The sequence below is a fragment of the Rhinoderma darwinii genome, chromosome 1, assembly GCF_050947455.1.
Source record: "Rhinoderma darwinii isolate aRhiDar2 chromosome 1, aRhiDar2.hap1, whole genome shotgun sequence".
Taxonomy (NCBI): Eukaryota; Metazoa; Chordata; class Amphibia; order Anura; family Rhinodermatidae; genus Rhinoderma; species Rhinoderma darwinii.
Window position 1 is genome coordinate 182,358,114 of NC_134687.1, and position 24,709 is coordinate 182,382,822.

The window sequence follows — 24,709 nt, forward strand, 5'->3', positions numbered from 1 at the left end:
TTCTCCAGCGTCTGGTTCTCCCCCTGCAATGCCAGCCCTCTTCTTCCTTGACCCACTGCTTACTTGGGAGTGCAGCCCGACACTGCTTTCCATCTCTGCCTGCAAGAGCCAGGCATTCTCCCCCTTCTCGGAGGTAGACCATGCTGAGTCAGAAGCCATCTTCAGCCAGGACAACGGCTCCCACATGGTGCAGCAAGCACCTCCACCTCAGCAAATCCGAAGTGGTTCCACACTCCTAGCCAATTTGAACGACTGCTGAAGACCGCTTAATGACATGGATACATCTTCTTCTATTTAAAGTTCTCTCTACTCTAAATGCCAATCAGTAGGCCAACGCTTGGATTCAATGAAAACTAAATTGTATGCAACTGTACTAAAGTGAACCAAAGTGGGTTTGGTGAATGGACATCCCACTGAAGCCTTCTCCCTATCACGGGGCAAGGCAGGGTTGTACCTTCCCACCCCTCATCTTTTCTTTATAGAGCCCCTGGTGGCCAAGATTAAAAGTGAGGAGGGAATTTATGGCTTTGGATGTGGGGGGAGAGAGGGGACAATGTGTCTTTGTATGCCGATGATGTCTTGTTTTATCTGGATAATACAAAGGAAGAGGTTATACGAAAGAGGGATTGGAAGAGGTTATACGGCGGATTGAAAAATTTGGGAATGTATCCAGGCTTCAGATAAATTGGCAAAAGTCGATCCTGATGCCATGTCATATTGCAAAGTATTTTCCCCTAAAAGTACTGCACACAGAATAGACCTGTGCAAAAGCCTAATATTTTAGGACAGCTTGAGGGTATGTTCATACACTAAACAAAAAACGGCTATAAAATACATAGCTGTTTTCAAGGGAAAACCGCCTCTGATTTTCAGCCGTTTTTTTTATACATCAAGTGTTTTTTTATGCGTTTTTTTACAGCCGTTTTTTAAGCTGTTTTTCTGTTGACCCAATGAAAAGCAGTGACATTCACTTCTTTTTTTACGGGGCGTCCCGTGGGAACAAAACACAGTTTTTCCCATTGAAATGAATGGGCAGATGTTTTGGAGGCGTTCAGCCCCCCGTATTTTCAGACGTTTTTTGGGGTGTTTATGGCCCGAAAAACGGCTGAAAATAGGGCGTGTGAACATACCCTAAAAGTAACAATTTTTTGGTATCGTCAAACAGTGCTTTGTATACACACTTTCAAATAAAAATGAGGATTGTTAACGTCAGTTCTCTGAAATGTTTATTCATCCAAAAAATGCTTTTTATTCAGTAATCCAATAGCGAATGTTTGTTAGTAAAATTCATTATGTTTTTACGTAATGCAATGCAATGCATTATTTGGGATTTGGGTCTATGTATCGCATCCTTGGACCTTCAGAGTTTCTGCAAAGTTCTTTAATGTTTCATTATCTTCTGGCCAAACGAGTATGAATGTTTTACTACTAAGCATGTAACTGTGCCTGCAGATAAAATAGAGACAACATTTGAATGTTATTAGGTAATTAAATGCGAAAACATTGTAGCTTATGTTTAACACCATACGTGCGGGTTATTTTATTTAATTTAGTCAGCGGCGTAACTACCGCAGTAGCAGCTTCTACGTGGCCCGTGATCCCTGGGGGACCTATGCTGCTTGGCACCACTTATAATTATATCTGCGTCCTCAGGGCGTAGAAACAATTGAATACAATGGTGGAGGGAGCCGTCGGCTCCCTGCTCCAACATTCATTCACTGAGCCCTGACCTCCGCACAGGCCGGCGCGATGTAGTGACATCATTGTGCCTGCCTGCTCCAAGCCACCGATTTGCACAGGGGCGTTATTTGGGCGCTCTATTTGTGTGGGGAGCCACTAAGGGGGCATCATTACTGTGTAGGGGGCACTAACTGTTTATCGCTACGACATATATACATTCGGTACAGATACGGGTTTCAAGATAAAACTGTTTTTTTACTGTTTTCAATAAATTTGTCTTTTGGGCTTGTTCTCCTGATCTTCCAGCATTGGTCTGGTGTCAAATAATTTTTTGTCTGGTCTGTCTGATAATTACATGCCATGACATTCTTCTCTTCTACATGGAGCTGGTTAATGTTCATGCTTGGCGGGCTATTCAAAAGTTTGCAGTGTATACCAGTCTGATTTAGTTAAGGCACTGTATATTGTGTCAATTAAATACAATATTTTATTTAAACGTTGATTTGTGTCCATTTAAAAAAACAAAGAAAGTACTTACAATGCTGACAATTCCCATGAATTAGAATAGTGATTCATTATCAGATACTCCATGTTGGTTTGCAGGTCGAGTGCCTGACTACAAGCCATATGATTAAGGAACTGTCTCTGATGACCAGCGTTTGTGTACTTAATGTCTGCTCCTACAGAATTATGAACAAAAAAGAGCTACGGTACATGGAGATAGCATCCTTACATATCTAAACACAGTATTTACATTGTACATAGGTTTATACATACAGATGTAGCCATGTTAATGCATTAAACACCCAGTGGTAAGAAACTAACTTGACTTTTTCAATGACTTTTCATTGAGTTTTATTGTGGGTTATCACGCTGCAGCACATTCAGTCAAGATAAACTTGGCTACATCTGTACACAGGGCCATTACTAATGACCTTGTGGCTTACCTGATTTGTAAGCTTTTAGCTGGTCTTCGTTATATATATTATTAGTCATCAAGAAAACCCCCTGTCCATATGCCCATCATAAAGAGGGATCCTCCGCTACAAACCAAAACTGACTACCGCTCAGAGCGGCTCTTGCTATGATGGACCCAGCGTGTAAATGCATGATCGCCGTACCAGCTTTTTTAAAAAAAAGAAAGGGGGTTGTCTTTGTGTGACAAACCCTTTCACCCCTTAGCGCCATGAATGTACAGTGCAGCTTGCGGGTCATTTTCTCGAACCATGGTTCATTTATGGCACAGTGGTGGCCTGAGCTGAGGAGCTGAGACTGCACCATCAGCATCGGGTGTCAGCTGTAACATACTGCAATGGCTAGGATTGGAGCTAGCGCCGATCTTTGACTGCAGCACCTAAGGGGTTAAATGGTAAAGTGGTTCAACACAGTGAGAGGTTTCCCTCTGTCACCCCCATCGTCCCCCTCCCCACGCACAGATTGTCAGCCGAGGGCCTAACAATGGGCCGGAGGTCTGCCAAAGTCCTGGACTAATAGGATAACTATCAGCGTTACACTGACAGGCATTATACAACTACCATACAGGAGTATAGCACTGCATTACATGCTCGAGTCCCCTATTGGGTCTGAAAAAAAAAAAGTATAATGAAATGTTTAAAACATAAATACACATATATTGTATCAACGCATCCGCAATGACCGGAATTATTGTATTATTTAACCCACACGGGGAAGACTGAAAAAAAAATGACAGAATTGCTGTTTTTTGTTGATCCTGCCTCCTAAAAAAAATTAAACAGAAAGTGGTCAAAAAGTCATATGTACCCCAGAATTATACAAATGAAAACTTCAATTCATCCCGCAAAAAACAAACCCTCCCACAGCTCCGTCAACAGAAAAATAAAAGTTATGGCTCTTAGAAATGGAGACATAGAAACATGTGGAAATTCCACAGCATATTACAGTAGCAGCAAAGGGCATGAGATTTAAATTAATCTCATCCACACACTGTTAAAAAGACCTGACGAAAAGAGGTGCCGAAATTGACCACCTGTGCGGATTCTTAATCTGCAGCATGTCAATTTCTCTTGCGAAAATGCCTCCGAATTTTTGCACAGTAAAAACGGTCAAATATTAAGCTTCCGACCATGTTTCCTTTCAAGTTGTGTCAACTTAACATCTTTATGTGTTGTGAATAAGAGCCTTATCCCATGTTCACAGCACGTTTATGCTCTCCAACAAGCTTTATATCAAAAGTATTCTTTAGCATATGCCAAGACTTTAATGGGCTAGACGTAGTCCAAAAGAGTGTTTGTTTTTTTACTACTGTACGTTCGACCGCCTTTAAGTCGGCAAGTTGGTAAAAAGTAAAAACACGCCCAGCTGTCTATTAAGAAACTCATTAGCATAAATCTAAAATTGCTCATAACTTGCTCAAAAATTATCGTTTTTCAAAATATAAAACGTTGTTATCTACATTAAAGCGCCAATCAGATTATGTGGGTGATAGGGCATTTATAATCTGGTGACCAGAGCCTCTGTAAACTCATGTTCCCTTTTTACTGCTGTACAGTGGGATTAGGTTATTCTACGTACTATTTCTACTAAGTCAATCACAGCCACCACTGCAATAGGACAGTTTCTAGTTTTTTGCCATTTTCTTATTTACCTTCTTTGATTACATCCAAGATGGTGAAATTCTGGAAGTCATAGCTGGCTTGTCTGCCTGAGTCTGTCAGTTGAGCCTTTAGAACTAAACAAAATACATAAATAAAATTATTACCTGAAATGGACATTTCGCTATTAAATGTTACATTGTAATTGTTTGAATTTATGTGACCCCTTTACAAAGCTTAAAGGAACAGTGTCATCACAATTTTTTTTTTAATATGTTACAGATGTTAGTGCTTTATTAAAAACGTTTATATTTATTTGTGTGTTTGTGTTTTACTTTTTCTTATTTTTACACTTTCTTCCCTATGGGGGCTGCCATTTTTTTTTCCATTTCTGTATGTGTCGATTAACGACACATACAGACATAGAATACGGCAGCCACAGTCCCATAGGGACTGCGAACGGGGCCCGTTCCATCCACTAACATGTACGCCGTCTGTGCGGGAACCGCGCATGCGCCGCTCCCACACAGTCCAATTTGAAATTGGCGCCGTCCGGCGCCATTTTCCTGTGGACCGGAAGTCGCGGCCGGACAGTAAGATTACTACTTCCGGTCGCGGCTTCCGGACTTGTGCACTTGGACCAGCGGCAGCAGACGGAGCGGACGGGCCGGAGGGAGCCGCGGCGGCAGGAGCAGGTAAGAGATTTCTATGTATGTTCGTGTTTGTGTACGTTTACTACTGTATGTAAACCTACTACACTGTGTGTTAGCTCAAAAAATGGCGACACACAGTGTAGGAGGTTAGACCGTTCAAACCCCTCGTTTATCCCGGCACTAGCCAGGATAAAGGAGGGGGGGGATGCTGAGAGCTCACTAGAGCGAGGGCTTTTTACCCAATTTTGCAATGCTGCAATTTTGGGAATAGCTCCATCTAGTGACCAGCAATGGGAAAGATTATAAATTAGAATTAATTTATAATATTTCCTGACTCGTGAAAAAAAAAATATATATTTTAACAATGTTTAATCACCTACACACTAAATGTTTAATTAAAAAAAAACAAAAACATGTTTTTCTGGCAACACATTCCCTTTAAGTCTCATTTCTTTTTGTGCTGAGTACTTTCTCAATATAACTGTATAGGCATACGGAGATAAACTAGAGCACTCTGAGGTAGTGGTGAATTCCAGTTTTCTTCAGAGTAAAGCAAAATTTGTATAAGGTTTCGGCCTTTATCAAACACATTTGCTGTGGTGGGTGGAGGCTGACTGCTGTCGATTCCGGCACTAGGAAGTGGTGTATATCAGTGGAGCTGACGGGAAGCTTCCGATGGAACGTCAGAACGGAAACCCTAACGCAGATGTGAACAAAGCCTCAGACACAAAAATAGTTTATATTTTGGCTTTATCTCTCTCGCAGCAAGAATAAAGTAAGGGTACATTCACATGGTCAGGATTTGCATAAATCCACCATGGATTTTGAAGATAACCTACAGCAGATCTGCACGAGGATTAGCTACATTGTATTTCAATTGAGTTTATCAGAGAGTAATCTGTGGTGCGGGTATTATTCTGCGATGATTTTTTTTCCAGAGCATGGGAGTGGGGTGTAAAATATTCCATTCACATGTATTACCAGCAAAATGTTAGCGGATTCTGCCCCTACTCTGCCCCATATTGAAATGAATGGAGTGTGCAGTCTGCAAGAAAAATCCTATAAACATAGAACTCCGAGGGGCATAACCTAGGAGGTTTTTAAGTGGATCACTGGAGGTATGCTTTAATATAATCCAATAGAAACAAAAAAATATCTCCGAAATAATTATATAATAATCCTACAACTATTGGCTCTATCCCCAACAGCATTATCATATGTACCCCTGATGGCAGCACTAAGTACATGAAATCTAGAAGCACCTGCAATATAGTAAAGGTAATGATGAATGTTGAGGGCACTGCTGCCATACATGAACACATACCAAAGTCTACTCCTCCTGCACATGCCTTTTCTTTTAAAGTGTCTTCATCGGTCATTTTGCCTAGAGATGCACACTTTTCTAAATATAAAAGAGAGCATGTAGTCATTTAATAAACCAGTTAGAGTTCCCTTTAGTGCTTTTAGTTATAGTATACAGGACTACATAATGCTTTAATTGCTGCAATGTAAATTAATAGTTACAGGGAACCTGTCACATTGCAAATGCAGTCCAATCTGCAGGCAGCATGTTATAGAACAGGATGAGCGGAGTAGATTGATATATATTTTTGTAGCAAAAGATTCAGTATAACCTGCAATTTTTTTTTTTTCATTTAAAGCTCTGCTCATTCTGGGTTTAGGAGTCCAGTGGGTGGCCCTATACAGTGATTGCCAGCCTTCCCTATATGAGTGTAAATGCAGAGATAGCTGTCAATCAGGGATTAGGACCACCCACTGGACTCCTAAACCCAGAATGGGTAGAGTTTTAAATGAATCTTTTGTTACAAAACTATGCATCAGTCTGCACAGCTCCTTCCCTATAACATGCCCACAGATTGGACTACATTTTAACGGGACAGGTTCCCTTTAAGCGGTGTACAGTTGACATGTGGTTATTCCAGTAGCTTCAATTAGTTTCTTGTCAGCTTACAAGTCATGTTTAACACTGTTGTATCTGGATAGGAAATCTGATAAAAATGTATCTAAAGCCACAGCTCTTGATGGTTCCTAGTTACACTTCCTTCCAAGAATGGCAGATGTTTGTTGATGGCTCTGTTTGCCCTCTACATTGCGGAGGGAGGGTTGCACCGGTTCAACAGGGGCCTTGGCTCTGACACAATAAAGGGTTCCAATGCTGAGGCAGAAAACAACCCCATTGGGAGATGACTTTGGAGCCAATCACGTGTCACTAGGTTCTATTTCTTATGGGATGATTCATAAATAACATATTTGACCTTATTGAAGATATGTCCTGTGCGTGCAATAAAAATGACCATGCAATTTAAAGTCGACATGTACATGTTCTGTATAGATGAAGAGGGCCCCTAGGATCATAACTCTAGTGGGTCCAAGGAGCACCAGTCAGACATTGAGGGTGTGTGGGTAGGCCCTCCTGATTTTTTTTATGATAATGATATCGGGGAAAAAAGAGAGACACAGAGCGCTCCTCTGGGATAATGCTACAGAAACAGGGTGGTCAATGATAGCACTAGTGTGTATGTGTGGAATACACTCACCTTTTGGAGTTGTGCTAGGTGGTCGGCACAACTCGATCATCAAGCATATGGAGTCTTGATGCTCTGTAAATAGAGCAGAGCAGTCTGCTGGCCCTCAGAGTGGACACCGGCTGCTAGAAAATCAGCGGGAGTCGATGTGGAGAAGAGGTTCCAAATTATTTTGAAAAAAATAATCACTCTTAGTAGAAGGCGCTCCTGCGCTAGTGTGAAGGATTGGACCAACTTCCCAGTCGAGGCAGAGTATCACGAGTGGAAATTTATTTCTTTAAAAAAAAGACGTGTAGTGAAACAACATGTGTCACAAAGGTGGTCACAAAAGCTACACGTACGAGCTTGATGAATACCTCAGTTTGAGGTCGAAATGCGTAGCTTCTGTGAGCACACATGTTGTTTCACTACACATGTATTTTTTAGAGAAATAAATTTTTACTCATTGTGATACTCTGCTCGACTGGGAATTTGGTCCAATCCTTCAGACTAGCGCAGGAGTGCCTTGTCCTAAGAGTGATTATTGTTTTCAAAATCATTTGGAACAGATTTTTTTTAATGATAGTTACTGTACATTGAAAAACTAAAGACTTATTTAGAAAGACAAACAAAAAAACACTGTCTACATCTTAGTATATTTACCCGTAGCACACTTGCATGAAGACCCTTTGCAGATTTTCCTTAAATGGCCACTTTCCTCAGGAAGGTTATAAAACGTACTGCATTTTTTATCTGCATAAAAGAAAGTGACAATGCAAACATAGACACAGATGTCATAGAGTTGATATACTGTAAACACAATTAGTTTCAATAATTATATATATATATATATATATATATATACATATATATATATATATATATATTCCAGGTTGGAAATTATTTAATAATGACGCTCTAATCCTAGGAATATATATATACTGTTTAAATCTGACATAAAAAAAAGAAAAAAACATACCACTTAAAATTCATATAAGCACATTACATGAATATAATATATTCTTTTTTTAAAAAAATTGATATACAAAAGGAAATTAGTGGCTACTAAGGACAATTATTAAAAAAATGAAACGGTGGGCCGCTTGTGGTGTTTTAACAATATATACTTTATTATTTGACAGGCAATGTTGTACAATGCAGTATTAAATAGCAAATACATTGCAAGTGTATATATATATATATATATATATATATATATATATATATATATATATATATATATATATATATATGTGTGTGTATATATATATAAAATTATAATGTATGTATGTGTGTACGCATGACCATAAATACTACAAGGAAGTCTCGAGGAGCGGCTATTTGTCTTTTTTTTGTACACATAGCAAATGATTCCTTTGGGAGTTGAATCGAACCACTGCACTCCGCTGTCCTCATTGGTTGCATCACAGGTGAGCCACTCCTATATACTGCTGCAAGAGATGTCATATACACTAGATATTTATTCTTCATGAGTTTAAAATATACAGTAGTCAGATATTGCACAGCTACATTTGTTATTTAACTTGATCGTTGACTACTATATTTGTAAACAATGAAGTTTATAAGTACATTTATATACAAAAGGGAACGCATTGCCAAAACGTATTACTCAAAACTTGTACAGGGAACTAAACCCTCAACTAATATAAACGTCTAAAATGACGTCATTAAATCAGTACCCTGCTTGAATAATATATATGTACGCTATAAAGTTGCAATGCTTGTCTATAAACAAAATATTAAGCTAAACTTGAGACTAAGAGACCCCCCATTGTATTATTTTTGTATACTTGATTGATGGATACATTTGGGAAGGAATCCTAAATGCAAGACTATGATAAACACTAAATTAGAGATGATCTACAGCAAAAACTTCCATATACCAGACACTATGTGTACACTAATAAACATTCTGCATATATACTGAAAAAAGAGAAAATAACCACAAAGGCACAAAAAAATTATGCAGGCTCGCAAGCATAGGAACGCAAACTACTACCAATATGAAATAGTTGTGAGACAAATTACACAGTTAAAGGAGTTGCCCCCTTTAACAATCCTTTTTCGTGCAGGCATTTTACTGATCTTGAGAATCCATCCTGTTCGGACCACCCCTGATCGTCCATGATCACTGGGTGACCTGCTCATTGCAAGGTCATAAGCTCTCTGCTCTGGAGAATACAGGGAATCTCTATTAGCCTCCTTTATTACCTTAATATGCCGTCATAGAATGCATGGAAACGGGTTCTCTAAAGCAGGCAACCCCTCCAACTATGATTTACCATAACTGATAATAGCAGTGACTAGAATAGCAGGTTGTTTACTAGGAAATTGAGAAAGAATTTATTACCAAGATCATAATACTCATATATGGAAATGTCAGCTGGTTGGAGCAGTCCTATTTCAAAATTCTGATGAATCGTAAATCCAATTTCAAATTCGTCATCATTAGGAACCTGTAATAGAATATGTAAGTGACGTACATAAGAAATACAGATGCAGTAATAGGAAAAAATAAAAACAACTACCTTTGTCAGGTACAGTACAACTGTTCCATTAGACTCAGATTGTCGTGTTTCAAACTTCATTATGTAATTTTCCATCTTATCTGCCAACTAAAACCAAAAGAGCAAAATGTTTTAATATTTTATCTTTCTCTTTTAGTTTTACAAAATTATCCCACATATTATAGGGCACAAATAATAACTTGAGTTAGATTTTCGTTGGAGATACTGTAAGGCCCCGCTAAACTGTATGAAAGGGGAATAGTTGCCGTATTTTGAACATTTCTGTCAGTGGCTATCATCATGTCAGTTAATGGCACAGGCAACACCTTTTATGTGTATCTTTTTAATCTTAACCCCTTCAGGACCCAGCCTGTTTTGGCCTTCAGGACCCAGACAATTTTTTCAAATCTGACATGTGTTACTTTATGTGGTAATAACGTTGGAATGCTTTTACCTATCCAAGCGATTCTGAGATTGTTTTCTCGTGACATGTTGTACTTTATGTTACTGAAAAAATTTTGTCAATAATTTTGGTATTTATTTCTGAAAAACACCACAATTGTGAAAATTTTGCAAAAATTTGCATTTTTCTAAAATGTAAACGTATCTGCTTGTAAAACATAGTTACATAGTTTGTACGGTTGAAAAAAGACACATGTCCATCAAGTTCAACCAAGGGATGGGAAAGGGGAAGTGGGATGGGAAAGGGGAAGTAAAAAATGTCTACACATAGCAGTTAATATTTTTTTGTTCTAGGAAATTATCTAAGCCTTTTTTAAAGCCATCTACTGTCCCTGCTGCGACCAGCTCCTGCGGTAGGCTATTCCATAGATTCACAGTTCTCACAGTAAAGAAGGCTTGTCGCCTCTGCAGGTTGAACCTTTTTTTCTCCAGACGGAGGGAGTGCCCCCTTGTTTTTTGAGGGGGTTTTTACATGGAACAGGATTTCACCATATTTTTTGTATGCGCCATTCATATATTTATATAAGTTAATCATGTCCCCCCTTAGTCGTCTTTTCTCAAGGCTAAATAGGTTTAGTTCTTTTAATCTTTCCTCATAACTTAGATTCTCCATGCCCCTTATTAGCTTCGTTGCTCTTCTTTGTATTTTTTCCAACTCCAGGGCATCCTTTCTATGAACTGGAGCCCAGAAGTGGACTGCATATTCTAGATGAGGCCTCACTAATGCTTTGTAAAGTGGTAATATTACATCCCTGTCCCGCGAGTCCATGCCTCTTTTGATACACGACAATATTTTGCTGGCTTTTGAAGCAGCTGATTGACACTGCATGCTGAAATTTAGTTTATGATTTACAAGTACACCCAGATCCTTCTCAACAATTGACTCCCCCAGTGTAGCTCCCCCTAGGACATATGATGCTTGCAGGTTTTTCGTACCCAGATGGTGGAAAACAGATCGTAATACCACACAAAATAGTTACTAGTTGACATTTCCCATATGTCTACTTCATGTTTGCATCGTTTTTTGAACGTCCTTTTATTTTTCTAGGACGTTACAAGGCTTAGAACTTTAGCAGCAATTTCTCACATTTTAAAGAAAATTTCAAAAGGCTATTTTTTCAGGGACCAGTTCAGTTCTGAGGTGGCTTTGAGGGCCTTATATATTAGAAAATCCCCAGAAGTCACCCCATTTTGAAAACTGCACCCCTCAAGGTATTCGAATCGGCATTCACAAAGTGTTTTAACCCTTTAGGTGTTTCACTGGAATTAAAGCAAAGTAGAGGTGAAATTTACAAATTTTATTTTTTTTGACTAAATTCATTTCTAATACATTTTTTTTGTAACACAGAAGGTTTTACCAGAGAAATGCAACTCAATATTTATTGCCCAGATTCTGCAGTTTTTAGAAATATCCCACATGTGGTCCTTGTGTGATAATGGACTGAAGCACCGGCCTCAGAAGCAAAGGAGCACCCAGTGGATTTTGGACCTCCTTTTTTTTAGAATATATTTTAGGCACCTTGTCAGGTTTGAAGAGGTCTTGTGGTGCCAAAACAGTGGAAACACCCCAAAAGTTACCCCATTTTGGAAATGACACCCCTCAAGGAATTTATCTAGGTGTATAGTTAGCATTTTGACCGCACAGGTTTTTCGCTAAATATATTGGAATTAGTCTGTAAAAATGAAAATCTACTTTTTTTCTGAAAAAACATAGAAATTTGTAATATTTACGAGGAATAATGAAGAAAGTCACCCCAACATTTGTAAAGCAATGTCTCCCGATTACAGCAATATCCCATATGTGGTAATAAACTGCTGATTGGACCCACAGCAAGGCTCAGAAGGAAAGGAGTGCCATTTGGATTTTGGAGCTTGCATTTTGCTGGATTGGTTTTCGGTGCCATGTCGCGTTTGCAACGCCCTGGAGAGACCAAAACAGGGGAAACGCCCCAAAAGTGACCCCATTTTGGAAACTACACCTCTCAAGGAATTTATCTAGGGGTATAGTTAGCATTTTGACCACACAGGTTTTTTGCAGAATTTAGTGGAATTAGGCAGTGAAAATGAAAATCAACTTTTTTTCTGAAAAAGCATAGAAATGTAAAATTTTTACAAGGAATAAAGGAAAAAAGAACCACAACATTTGTAAAGCATTTTCTCCTGATTACGGCAATACCCCATATGTGGTAATAAACTGCTGATTGGACCCATGGCAGCGCTCAGAAGGGAAGTAGCGCCATTTGGATTTTGGAGCACGGATTTTGCTGGATTGTTTTTCGGTGCCATGCCGCCTTTGCAACGCCCTGGAGGGACCAAAACAGTGGAAACCCCCCAAGTTACTCCATTTTGGAAACACCCCTCAAGGAATTTTTCTAGGGGTATAGTGAGCATTTAGACTCCACGGGTCTTTTGCAGAATTTATTAGAATTAGGCGGAGAAAATTAATATCACAATTTTTTTCCACTAAAATGTTGCATTTTCTCATTTTCACAAGGGATAAAGGAGAAATAAACAACCAATTTTTGTAAAGCTATTTCTCCCGAATACGGAATTACCCCACATGTGGTCATACATTTTTTTCATTAGAAATGAATTAACCCTTTCAGGACTGATCCATTTTTTGCTTTCTTATTTTCGTTTTTCACTACCCGCATTCCAAGAGCCATAACTTTTTTCTTTTTCCGTCAGTAGAGTGATGTGAGGGCTTATTTCTTGCGGGAGGAATTGTAGTTTCTATTGATACCATTTAAAGTGCCATAAAAAGTACTGGGAAACTGAAAAAAAAATAGGAGAATATAGGAAAAAAATCTGATTCCACTTTTTGGGGTTTTCGTTTTTACAGCTTTCGCCGTGTGGTAAAAACGAAAACTACAGCGATTTTGGCGGTTTAAATTATTTAAGTTTTTTTACGGTGTTCACCGTGTGAGTTAAATAATGGTATATTGTAATAGTTCGGCCTTTTACGGACGTAGCGATATCAATTCTGTTTATTTTTTTACATTAATTTTGAAGAAAAATGGGAAAAGGTTTTTTTTTTTTAACTTTAAACTTTTTTTTTCTCACTACTAATAACTTTAATTCTTCTACACATTTTATTAGTCCCCTTAGGGGACTTGTACCAGCGATCATTGGATCCGCGGGTACAATATGCTGCAATACTAATGTATTGCAGTGTATTGTTATTTTTACAGACTCCTGTAACAGCGCGATCGCTGTTCCTGTCCGTTAGTCCCGGGTGTCAGCTGTAGTACACAGCCGACACCCGCAGCGTATGGAGCGGGCTCAGCACGTGAGCCCGCTCCATACATCACCCCCGCACCATGACGTGCTATTAAGTCATAGTGCTCAAAGGGGTTAATGCACAGCGGATGATGTGAATATTGCAATTTTCCACTGATATGCCATTTTAGTGCATAATATGTCGTGCCCAGTTTGTGCCCCTGAAGACAAATACCTCATAAAGCGTTAAGCAGGTTCTCTCGGGTATGGCGATGCCATATATGTGGGCACAAACTGCTGCTTGGGCACGCTGCAGGGCTCAGAAGGGAGGGACGCCATTTTGCTTTTGGAGAACAGATTTTGCTTGGTAGTTTTTCTGTTATGGGTTTCGCTGGTATTTCAGTTTATAATGTGGGGGCATATGTAATCTGTGCGGAGAACATCAGGGCATAATAAGAGGGTATAAAAATGCGGTAAATAAATAATAATTCATAGATGTGTGGCCGGTGTCCCACTGATAAATGGTGTCAGATGTTACCCGCTTTTAGACAACACTGCACATTTTGCATCGCCATATTGCTGGGAGCCAGAACGTCTTTATTTTTTCACCACCAGAGCTGCGTGAGGCCTTATTTGTTGCGAGACAATCTGTACTTTTCATTGGTACCATTTTGGGGTACATGCGATTTTTTTGATCACTTTTTATTACATTTGTTTGCAAGCCGGGTGACCAAAAACAAGCAATTCTGACAATGTTTTTTAATTTATTTTTTGCGGCGTTCACCGTGCACTATAAATTACCATTATATTTTATTCTGCGGGTCGGTACGATTACGGCGATACCATATGTATATAGGTTTTTTTTTATGTTTTGCAGCGTTTGCGCAATAAAATCACTTTTTTATAAAATAATTTATTTTCTGTGTCACCATATTCTGAGAGCCGTAACTTTTTTATTTTTCAGTCAAAAAAGCTGTGTAAGAGCTTGTTTTTGCGGGACGGGTTGTAGTTTGTATCGGTATTATTTTCAGGTACATGCGACTTTTTGATCACTTTTTATTCTCTATTTTGGGAGGGGTGGTGACCAAAAAATAGAGATTCTGGTGTAGTTTTTTTTTTTGTTTTTTTTTGAGGTGTTCATCGTGCAGGAAAAATAACATTATAGTTTTATAGTTGGGGTCGTTACGAACGCGGTGATACCAGATATGTGTACTTTTTTTAACGTGTTCATTTTTTTCCTATAATGAAAGACTTATTATAGGAAAAAAATGCAGTGTTTGTTTATATAACTTATAATTTATTTTTACACTTTTTTTTAAAACCTTTTTATTATCTTTTTTTTACTTTTTTCACTTGTCCCACTAGGGGACACTTAGACTTGCAACTCTGATCGCTGCTAGAGTACATTACACTACACACGTAGTGTAATGTACTCTAACTGTCATTGTGACGTGACAGTCACACTGACAGGAAGCCTCGGAGGACCAGCGGAGGCTTCTCCTCCGAGGCTTCCGTACATGGCAACCCGGAGGTCATTGTCTGACCTCCGATTGCCATGACAAGCATCGGTAGCCCCCACGATCACTTCGTGGGGGCTGCCGATGTGCTTCAAACCACTTAAATGGGCAGTCGGCAATCCGTCGCCGCATTTATGGGGTTAATTGCCGAAATCAGCGGCGATGGTCCGCTGACCAGCAAGGCTGGAGTGTCAGCTGTCGGGGACAGCTGACCTCCCGGTTCACGGACACTGTCCGTTAGTACAGTGTGCGCCGGGAACTACTCCGCAATAGTACGTCTGGATGCGGGAACTAACCCCTCTGCAGGACGTACTATTGTGGAGCAGCGCGTGAAGAGGTTAAAGTATTAATCTTAAACTGTGAATCTATGGAATAGTCTACCGCAGGAGCTGGTCACATCAGGGACAGTAGATGATTTCAAAAAAGGCTTAGATAATTTCCTAGAACGAAAAAATATTAGCTCCTATTTGTAGAAATGTTTACCTTCCCTTTTCCCATCCCTTGGTTGAACTTGATGGACATGTGTCTTTTTTCAACTGTACTAACTATGTAACTATTCCCATTTTAAAGAGGTTGTCACAAAATAGTCTTCTACAGATGTTCTGGAGAATATGGTTCAACAGGAACAGGGATCCTGAGCTTGAATAGAGCGGCGTTCGATGGTAAGTGCTGTAATCGGCTGTCTCCGTCAGTCCCATAGACTTTGAATGAAGCGGCACTGTGCATGCTCGACTTCCATTCCATTCAAAGTTCTCCTCACTGCAGTCGTGCAGTGAGGAGGAAATGGGGGCTCGGGACCCCGGTTCTAATGATTGGTGGGGGTCCTCATGGTGGAACCCCAGCGATCAGACATTTTACCCCTACCCTTTGGATAGATGACCCCCGTTCTAGTTATCAGTAGGGGTCCTAGTGGTGGAACCCCCAGTGATCAGACACTTCTGCACCTACCCTGTGGATAGATGATCAATATCTATCTTGGTACAACTCCTTAAACCATTTGTCAGGTATATATGATAGGTGCGGTTACCCACACAGCATTTAGAGGCCTTTTTGTTTGATTTTTTTGGGGGGAGGCTAAAAATCTGCGGCCAGATGTTTGTAGACTCTATAGAAAAATATGAAATTATCTACATACACAGTTATTTGGTTTGTGCTATTTTTGTTTTTCAAAGTGTTAAACAATAAAAATATCCTCTCTCATATTCTATGAACAGTTGGACATTCCCACTAGATATGTATCACAGAGCCAATAGCATTACCGCAACGCCAGCACATTTCCAAAATGGAAGAGTTGAACTTATGTAAAAGAATTGGACAACGGTACTATATGGTAACAATCTTATCATTTTTTTCCTATGCGTAGCAGGCCGCAGGTATCTTACGTGTAAATATAAATGAAGTGAATAAACCCTTACTGTTTTTGTTTATTGGGTGGGAAAGTGATGGATGCTAGGTGGATATTTCCCTATTAATATTGGAAAATACAAATATGTCGCAAATGGTCATTTTGTGCATAGAGTTTTTTTGTCCAAAAATGGTACCTTTTTTAGATCGTCAACGTTTGGTGAAAAACCTGAAAGCATGGTTATTTCAATGAGTGTCATGGCCGCAGGGAGATCACCACTGTACCTGTATTAAAAAAAATTGTGCAAAGTCTTAGTCTCAGATGATAGCAATTGGTCTTAAGTGATTATAGAATGGGAAAGAAAGCAATACTGGGGAAAAATGTAAACGTAATTATCCGAATCATGGATTATTTCTTGTGTTTATGTCCATAAGGGACTTCCATATTAAAGATTCAGGTCATAAACATACTGCAAAAAGTAAGGACTTTTGCCGAAAAAAATCCCTTCTGTTTAGAGCAATATCTTATGGGACACACTGGGACAGCATTAATTATTGATATCGTATTAATTAATAACGATTTGCAAAAAGGAACAAATACCTAGTTCGCAGGTTGAGGCTATATGCACCAGCTTTTGTTTCTGTTGAGAAAAGCATTTGGTAAATGTGATAATCAAACACCTCTGAATGTAATTTTTTCTGTTGAATTCATACAGAATCACATACAAAATAAACAAAAATAAGTAAAGCAAAAGATTTACAATGTAAGCTAATGGAACACAAGATCACACTGTCCACAGGTAAATGTGAGCTGGGCACCTTATTTGAAATTGGCTCCACTGCGCCATAGGGAGTGGCTTTGTAATATCTATGCCTATGTGCACCACAATTTTCAAATTGGAAGACAAGAATGGGGGACGAGACCGCAGGAGCAGCGTCAGGATCCTTAATTTACAATGTATGGTCAAATTGTTACTTTTGACTAGAGGTTCGCTTTAAGATCAGAAGTTCTGTACGTAATTTATCTTTTTACTATTGACACTTTATTCTGGATCAGGACTGCCAGCTATACATAAATTAATGGACAATCCATCAAAATAGGAGATGTTTTTCCAGTGTCCATCAAAAAAATGATGCATCCATTTTTTTTTTTAGCTGGTGTATTTTGTGCAGTTATGTTTGTAATTATCATCATTTTACTGATCACAGTAAACGCTGCTAAAGTGTTCATATTCGTGTCTGAACTATAGACCTATATTACCTAGTTTTTATGATTCATTATAGTTTTCCAATTTGTCTGTTAACAAAAAGTTGGCTGTCCAGGATTTTTGGATAAGTTGTCCAGGAAAAAAAAAAAATAGAAAATCAGATCGGGAAAACTGTTCTGGAATCATTGTCTTCATCAACTGAAAAAGGATTTCTCAATATTTGGCTGTATTTTGTAAAGTTCTTCCACAAGATGGCCAGTCCTAGCTAATATAAAGCATACCGACAAGATAATGCTACTACCAGTATACGTCACTAATGTACTCCGATCACTAGGCAGATTTCTCAATCCCCTTCTGTGTCTATGAGTAATCTGTATGCCTATGGATGTGCTTAGAAAATAATAATTACAAGACAATTGCAAAAGGAAAACAATACAAAGCATAATATAGGAGATTTATGCGAGTTTTCTAGTGTAATTGCATTGAGGAAAAAAAATTTGGGGCAGTTTTAGACAGTGTAAACATTTGGCAATCAGGAGATGGACCAAATGTATCACATTCGTAAATGCTCTATGATAAATTTGCTGCATTTTGGAAAAAAAACATTTTTTTTCAGTACGTTCTTAGAGTGTTCAAGGTTTTTCTATGAACTTTATAGTGTGGGTTTCCAAACCTGAACCTTTATAGCACCATCATACCTTACTTTGGAGTGCCTCCTTACATATTTCTTTCTATGTTATAGTGACCTGTCAGAAGTTTTGATAGGGGGGGGGGTCTGAGCACGGAGACCCCTACCGATCAATAAAACAAAGCATCAGAAGCGCTCGGGTGAGCGCTGAGCCGCTTGGTTTCTGATCGGCTTTTCTCGAAAAGTCAAGTAAATTGGTGTACTGCTCAATAGAAAGTCTGTGGATGGGTCATCAGTATGAAAAACTGGTCCGTGCCCGGACAACCCCTGTATAAATCTGCCCTAATGTGTGATTTATTTATTTATCTTTTAAATTGGGTAGCTATTATTTTTTAAAAACGTAACTTTACTGGAGGGCGGCTATATTGGAGTCACCCACGTCCTGATCTAAATATGTCCTTTTCTGATGATACATCATGCACTGTGCTGGGGAATATGGTGCACACTACAATAGTATTCCACAGTGGCGTACTGTGGAGCCGTTTGTCAGCATTTGTAAATGTGCTACTGTAGATACAAGCCAGACAAAAAGGCAAATGAATGTGTTATTTCACTACTGAAACATATGACTTATGGGAAAGGTCAGGGGCGGACATACAATTGGTGCAACCTGTGCAGCAGCACAAGGGCCTAGTAGGTAGAGTGGCTTACTTCCACCTTAATAGCAGTTTTGTAGTATCTATTTGATTCCATGTAATGGACTGAGCTAATAACAGTGGCTTACAATTATTGGTGGATTGTTAGAGAGACATTAGGGCAGGGTGTCCCTTGATGTGCTTTTGGAGAGAAAGGGACCCACATACTGTTCTTGCACAAAGGCCCTATGCTGTCTATGTCCGCCCCTAGGAAAAGGAATTATCCTAGATCTTACCATGTGGTTTCACCTCAGCTTCTAATGTAAATCCATTGCATTGCTTTTCAGCATTCAGTAAGGCTTGGTAAACTGTCATTACCTAAGAGACAAACACACACATAAGAGATTATTAATGAAAGATTGACACACAGGTTTTCTGAAATACTCACTTTCCATACCAAATAATGGGAGTGACATGCAAAGTCACATTGTGGTGTTGGGAATTAGCAGTTAAGCTTGCTCTTTATAGACTGCAATAGAAAACATCTTCATAAACCAGTGTTGAAGAAACAACATCTCTTATTAAATCTCATCTGTTTTTGATATTCCAAACTTTATCATTAATTAATGGAGTTTTCCAGGACTTTGAAATTGATAACCTTTCCTTAGGATAGACCATACATACCAGTAGGTTCTGCCCCCCCCCCCCCCGTTTTGCTGAGTGAAGGGGCCAATGGCGTAACCACAGCTGTAGCAGCCGTAGCGGCTGCTACGGGGCCCGCAGCATGAGGGGGCCCGTGCCGCCCGCTGACACATCCCCCCATATGCCGGTGCCGCCACTAGCAGCCAATATGGCTGCGGTAGTGATGTTACTACGAGGCCCGCGCCGCCGAGCCTCTAACATTTATGGGCTGGGCGGCACAGGCCCTCTCATGCCCGGTGGCGTCGCTAGCACCAGAGGGGACCCCGGTGCTAATGACCGCCACCCCCTCTTGCAGTAATTGTACCTGCATCTATAGGACGTAGGTACAAATACATACATTAGAGCTGAATGGCTGGGCACGTTCCATGCCCGACCATTTAGCGCCTTACAATGACGCTGATTGGTGGGGCAAAATGACTTGCCCCGCCAATCAGCGCCTTTCAATGATGTAATCGCGTCGTTTCCGTGGTTGAAAGGCGCTGATTAACGGGAGAAAGTCATTCTGCCCTCCCAATGACGCGCCGCTTGCGTCGTTCAGCTCCTGCAGACCTGCTCAGAAGCAAACAGATCTGCATTGCCACCGGACGGCGCGGGAATGGGATCATGTGAGTATGTAAAGGTTGTTTTTTTTTCTACTAAAACTGAGTGCCATTACCTACAGTGGGGGCTCTATCTACAGGGGGGTCTATATGTGGGGATGTGGAGCTCTATATACAGGGGGAGCTATATGTAGGGCACTATCTACAGGGGTGGACTATATGTGGGACACTATATACAGGGGTGGGCTATATGTGGAGCACTATCTACAGGGTTGGGCTATATGTGGGACAATATATACAGGGGGAGCTATATGTGAGGCACTATAGGGGGATCTATTTGTAAGGTACTATCTACAGGGGCGAGCTATATGTGGGATATTATATACAGGGGGGTTACCTGTGGGGCACTATCTTCAGGGGGGCTATATGTAGGGCACTGTCCACAGAGGTGGGCTATATGTGGAGCACTATAGGGGAAGCTATATGTAGGGCAGCACGGTGTCTCAGTGGTTAGCGCTATTGCCTTGCAGCTCTGGAGTCCATATTTGGACACTATTTACAGAGGGCTGTATGTGGAGCACTATCTACAGGGGCTTCTATGCAGGGCACTATCTACAGGGGGCACGGTGTGTGTGTGTGTGTGTGTGTGTGTGTGTGTGTGTGTGTGTGTGTGTGTGTGTGTGACACAGTGTATGGTACTATTATAATCAGGGACAGTGTATGGCGCTATTATAGTTATAGGTGCAGTGTATGACGATGACGCTAATTATATTTAGAGGTGTTGAGAATTTTATCTTCATTTATAGGTGCAGAAATTTTTTAAAAGTGAGAAGCTGAAGACATCTGAGCGGAAAACTGCAGAAATAGGTTGTGGCCGGGAGAAATCCATCATAGAGGTCTGGACCGGAGGGAGAAAAAAGAGTCACCGATGAGTCACTTAATGTAACTGTATGATCTGCAGCGAGATGATGGGTGGTATGATTTTTGTTTTTTGTGAAACAGCATTTCCCAGCATATCCTTACCATTGTTGTGCATGTCCTACCATTCTGGGAGCTGTCGTTTTATGCCGTACAAACTTATATGACAGGGGTTGCACTAAATTGAGCTGTATCTGGTGTTGTATATATGTACTGAGCTTGGTTCTGGTTCTGTATATATGTATTGAGCTTTGTTCTGATGCTGTATATATGTACTGATCTTGGTTCTGATGCTGTATATATGTATGAGCCTTGTTCTGGTGTTGTATGTATGTATGTATGAGCTTGGTTCTGGTACTGTATATATGTATGAGCTTGGTTCTGGGGCTGTATTTATGTATTGAGCTTAGTTCTGTGGATGTATATATGTACTGAGCTTGGTTCTGGGGCTGTATTTATATACTGAGCTTGGTTCTGGTGCTGTATATATGTACTGAGCTTGGTTGTGGTGCTGTATATATGTCAGAGCTTGGTTCTAGTGCTGTATTTATGTACTGAGCTTTGTTCTGGTGCTGTATGTATGTATTGTGCTTGGCTCTCGTGCCTTATCTATGAGCTTGGTTCTGGAGCTGTAACTATACAGGATATATTTATAATAAAAAAAATTGCAGGGCAGATAGAATTGTTTTCAATTAATTATATATTTAATGGGAACCTGTCTCGTAGTTGTAACCCCTTGAACCGCCACCATCCGTTAATGCATGACCTGACAATTTTTCCAAATGTTTTTTTCAGATGCAGCAAAATCTTTAAAATCAACTTTTAAAACGGCGCACACTATATGCTAATTACTCATTAAAGGGCCGTGGGGCGGTGCCGCTATCCTGAAGAGTCACATAGTCCTGCCTCCAAACCCACATTTCCATGTTTGATTGACATCCCCCTGGCTGATACAACTTTCTCGGATGTGCCATTGCCTCGTACTACTTGGGAGGCTGTGTGGCACAATACACAAGGGGGAGCTGTGTGGCATTGTATAAAGGGGCTGAGTGGCACTATCTACTAGGGGGGGGCTGTATGACACTATTTTCAAGGGGGAGGGCTGTGGCTCTATCTACCGGGGTCTGTGTGTGGCGCAATCTACAGGGGTCTGTGTGTGCCACTATCTACTAAGGGGGGGGCTGTGTGGCACTATACACAGGGGGAGCTGTATGGCGCTATTTACAGGGGGGGCTTTATGGCGATATCTACAGGGGGGCTGTATGGCACTATCTACAAGGGGGAGGTGGGGGGCGCTATCTACAAGTGGGGTTTGACACTGCCTACAGGCGGGGCTGCATTCCCTTTATTGTTTACCAGACACATCTTTGTACATTTTGTAGCAGCAGTGCCTGATACTGCAGTTGAGACCCATTCAATACCAGGCCCAGCCACTACCAAATGATCGGTGAAGGGTGCTGGGAGACGGACATCACACCAATCTGATATTGATGGCCTATTCTGTGGATAGGACATCAAAATCAATATCCTGATAAACCCCTTTATGTAGAGTGACACTATAAAATTCTGTTTGCCTGCAACCACTGTAAGGGGGATACAGCTCCAATTGTACTCCATAATAAAACTAGTAGCAGCAGTAAAATTGTATTATTTAAACAGGGTCTGTCACATATTTATGCTGCTCTGTCTAGGGCAGCATAAGTTAGTAACAAACACACTTTGCCGTCTTTTGGGATAACTTACATTCTACGCATACCCATGGTACTAGCTACCCTTTCCTACAGCGCGATCTCTCTGAGGACATTTTTTCTATTGACCAGCGGCAATAGAGTTTGACAAAGGCCGGATTGTGGCCGAAACGTTACTTTTCTCTAAATATTGCCTTATTCAAATAAATCACCTTTTTGCATATTTCACCTAAAGGAGTGCTTGAGTTTATCTTCTACACATTTATGGGGTGTAAACCCTACCTATAGCACCCAGACAACCTGCAGAGTGCCACAGATTTGATCTACATTAATGAATGACATACTGGTACAGAAAGAGAGAGTACCCTGTCCGCGAGTGCAGACGATCATTTTAGAAGCAGATAAGAGGAGAGCAAATCACGTGGTGTTGTCAGGACCAGAGATTACCGTGATTATCATGAGATTATGCCAGAAATGTATGGACGGGATAGGTTGTGAAGAACCTTGAATGTCATTGGTAATATTTTGGACTGAGTTCGCTGGGCAGTGTTTAGCCAGTGAAGGGATTGGCAAAGGGAAGAGATGGAGGCTGAATGAGGGGAGAGGTAGATTAACTGGGTATCACATTGGGTACGTGGACCCACTGGGCCGTAACGCCTTGACGGTATGGTAGCTGGCCAACAGGACACAGGTCACAGTATATAGTTCGTATAGTGTACCTGGGGTAGCTCTGACAGTAGTAAGACAGGTTCGGATGGGACTAGGCAGCAGACAGGCGTGGTATACAGCACAGCACGACTTCAGTTCAACACGGCACTTGACCAGGATAGCACGGGATACAGGTTACAGGTAGCAGGAACAGGGAAACACTGGGAACTGAGAAACACTAGGAGACCATTTGCTTAGACAAACTTAAGGTAAGACAACAAGGCTCAGGAAGGGGCTGGGCCCCTCTTATAGTCCCGGGTACTCATGGGCTAATTTTGACCATTAAGAGCGGGCACGAGCGTGCTAGCGCACCCTATGGGACCCGGCCGAGTTAAGCGGAAGTGAGCGCTGGCGTCTTCTGAGGAGGAGGCTGGGGCCAGCGCTCGCAGATCCATGGCTGTGGCCGTCAGGAGGTGAGTGAGCCTGACGGCCCGCGGCCATGGTCATGACACTGGGCAGCAGAGTTGAGGGTGGATTGGAGGGGTGCAAACATGTTATATGGAAGGCCGCAGAGAAAGATGTTGCTTTAGTATAGGCAGGAGGTTATGAAAGCATGTACTAGTCTTTTTGTTGATTCGAGGTTGAAAAAAGAGCGGATCAGAGAATTGTGTAGGAGGTGGAGGCAACAAGAGGTGGTAAGGGCTTGGATGTGTGGTTTGAAAGATAGGGTGGAATCAAGATTATCCCGAAGCAGCAAATTTTTGACATGGGGAATAGGGCCGGACAGGGACTAAAATGCAGCCCTGGCTCAAATCCCCACCAGCCCACATGAAATATGTCTCCCTGGAAAAATAGAGGCCCACAATGTGCAATGCGGCAACATTACTTAATTTGATCACTCACCTCGCAACTCCCTATAATATGTAAACCGCAACACAAGAAGAAAATGAAAGCAGAACATAGAAACGCCTTATCATATGTTCAAGGACAGATAAATACTTACTTTTTTAGTCAGGGACAAGTGTACACTACCACTATACAAGCACCAGTTTAACCAATAATATCATCATACAGTGATCATATAGTGGTTAGATACCAGTTCTATATAGGCGCTCTGCAAAGTATCATCACGCTGCAGACTATACAATAAAATACAGTCGCAGCCACAGCCATAATATATATCAATTAACCCCTTCCCAACATTTGTCGTATGGATACGTCATGGAAAGCTAGTGCTTCCTG

General features: G+C 40.7%; 1 protein-coding gene across 1 annotated transcript in view; it reads right to left on the reverse strand.

Annotated features, from left to right (window-relative positions):
* Window positions 1–1,209: 1,209 nt before the first annotated feature.
* LOC142757730 (venom factor-like) overlaps window positions 1,210–24,709 on the reverse strand; it is a 328,633-nt gene continuing 305,133 nt past the window's right edge. Inside the window, 10 exon segments of the mRNA XM_075860640.1 lie at window positions 1,210–1,446; window positions 2,219–2,360; window positions 4,307–4,390; window positions 6,231–6,308; window positions 8,095–8,184; window positions 9,803–9,908; window positions 9,981–10,067; window positions 16,699–16,786; window positions 17,103–17,142; window positions 19,269–19,350. Of these exon segments, the coding sequence (XP_075716755.1) occupies window positions 1,338–1,446; window positions 2,219–2,360; window positions 4,307–4,390; window positions 6,231–6,308; window positions 8,095–8,184; window positions 9,803–9,908; window positions 9,981–10,067; window positions 16,699–16,786; window positions 17,103–17,142; window positions 19,269–19,350 (906 nt within the window). The 3' untranslated portion in view covers window positions 1,210–1,337.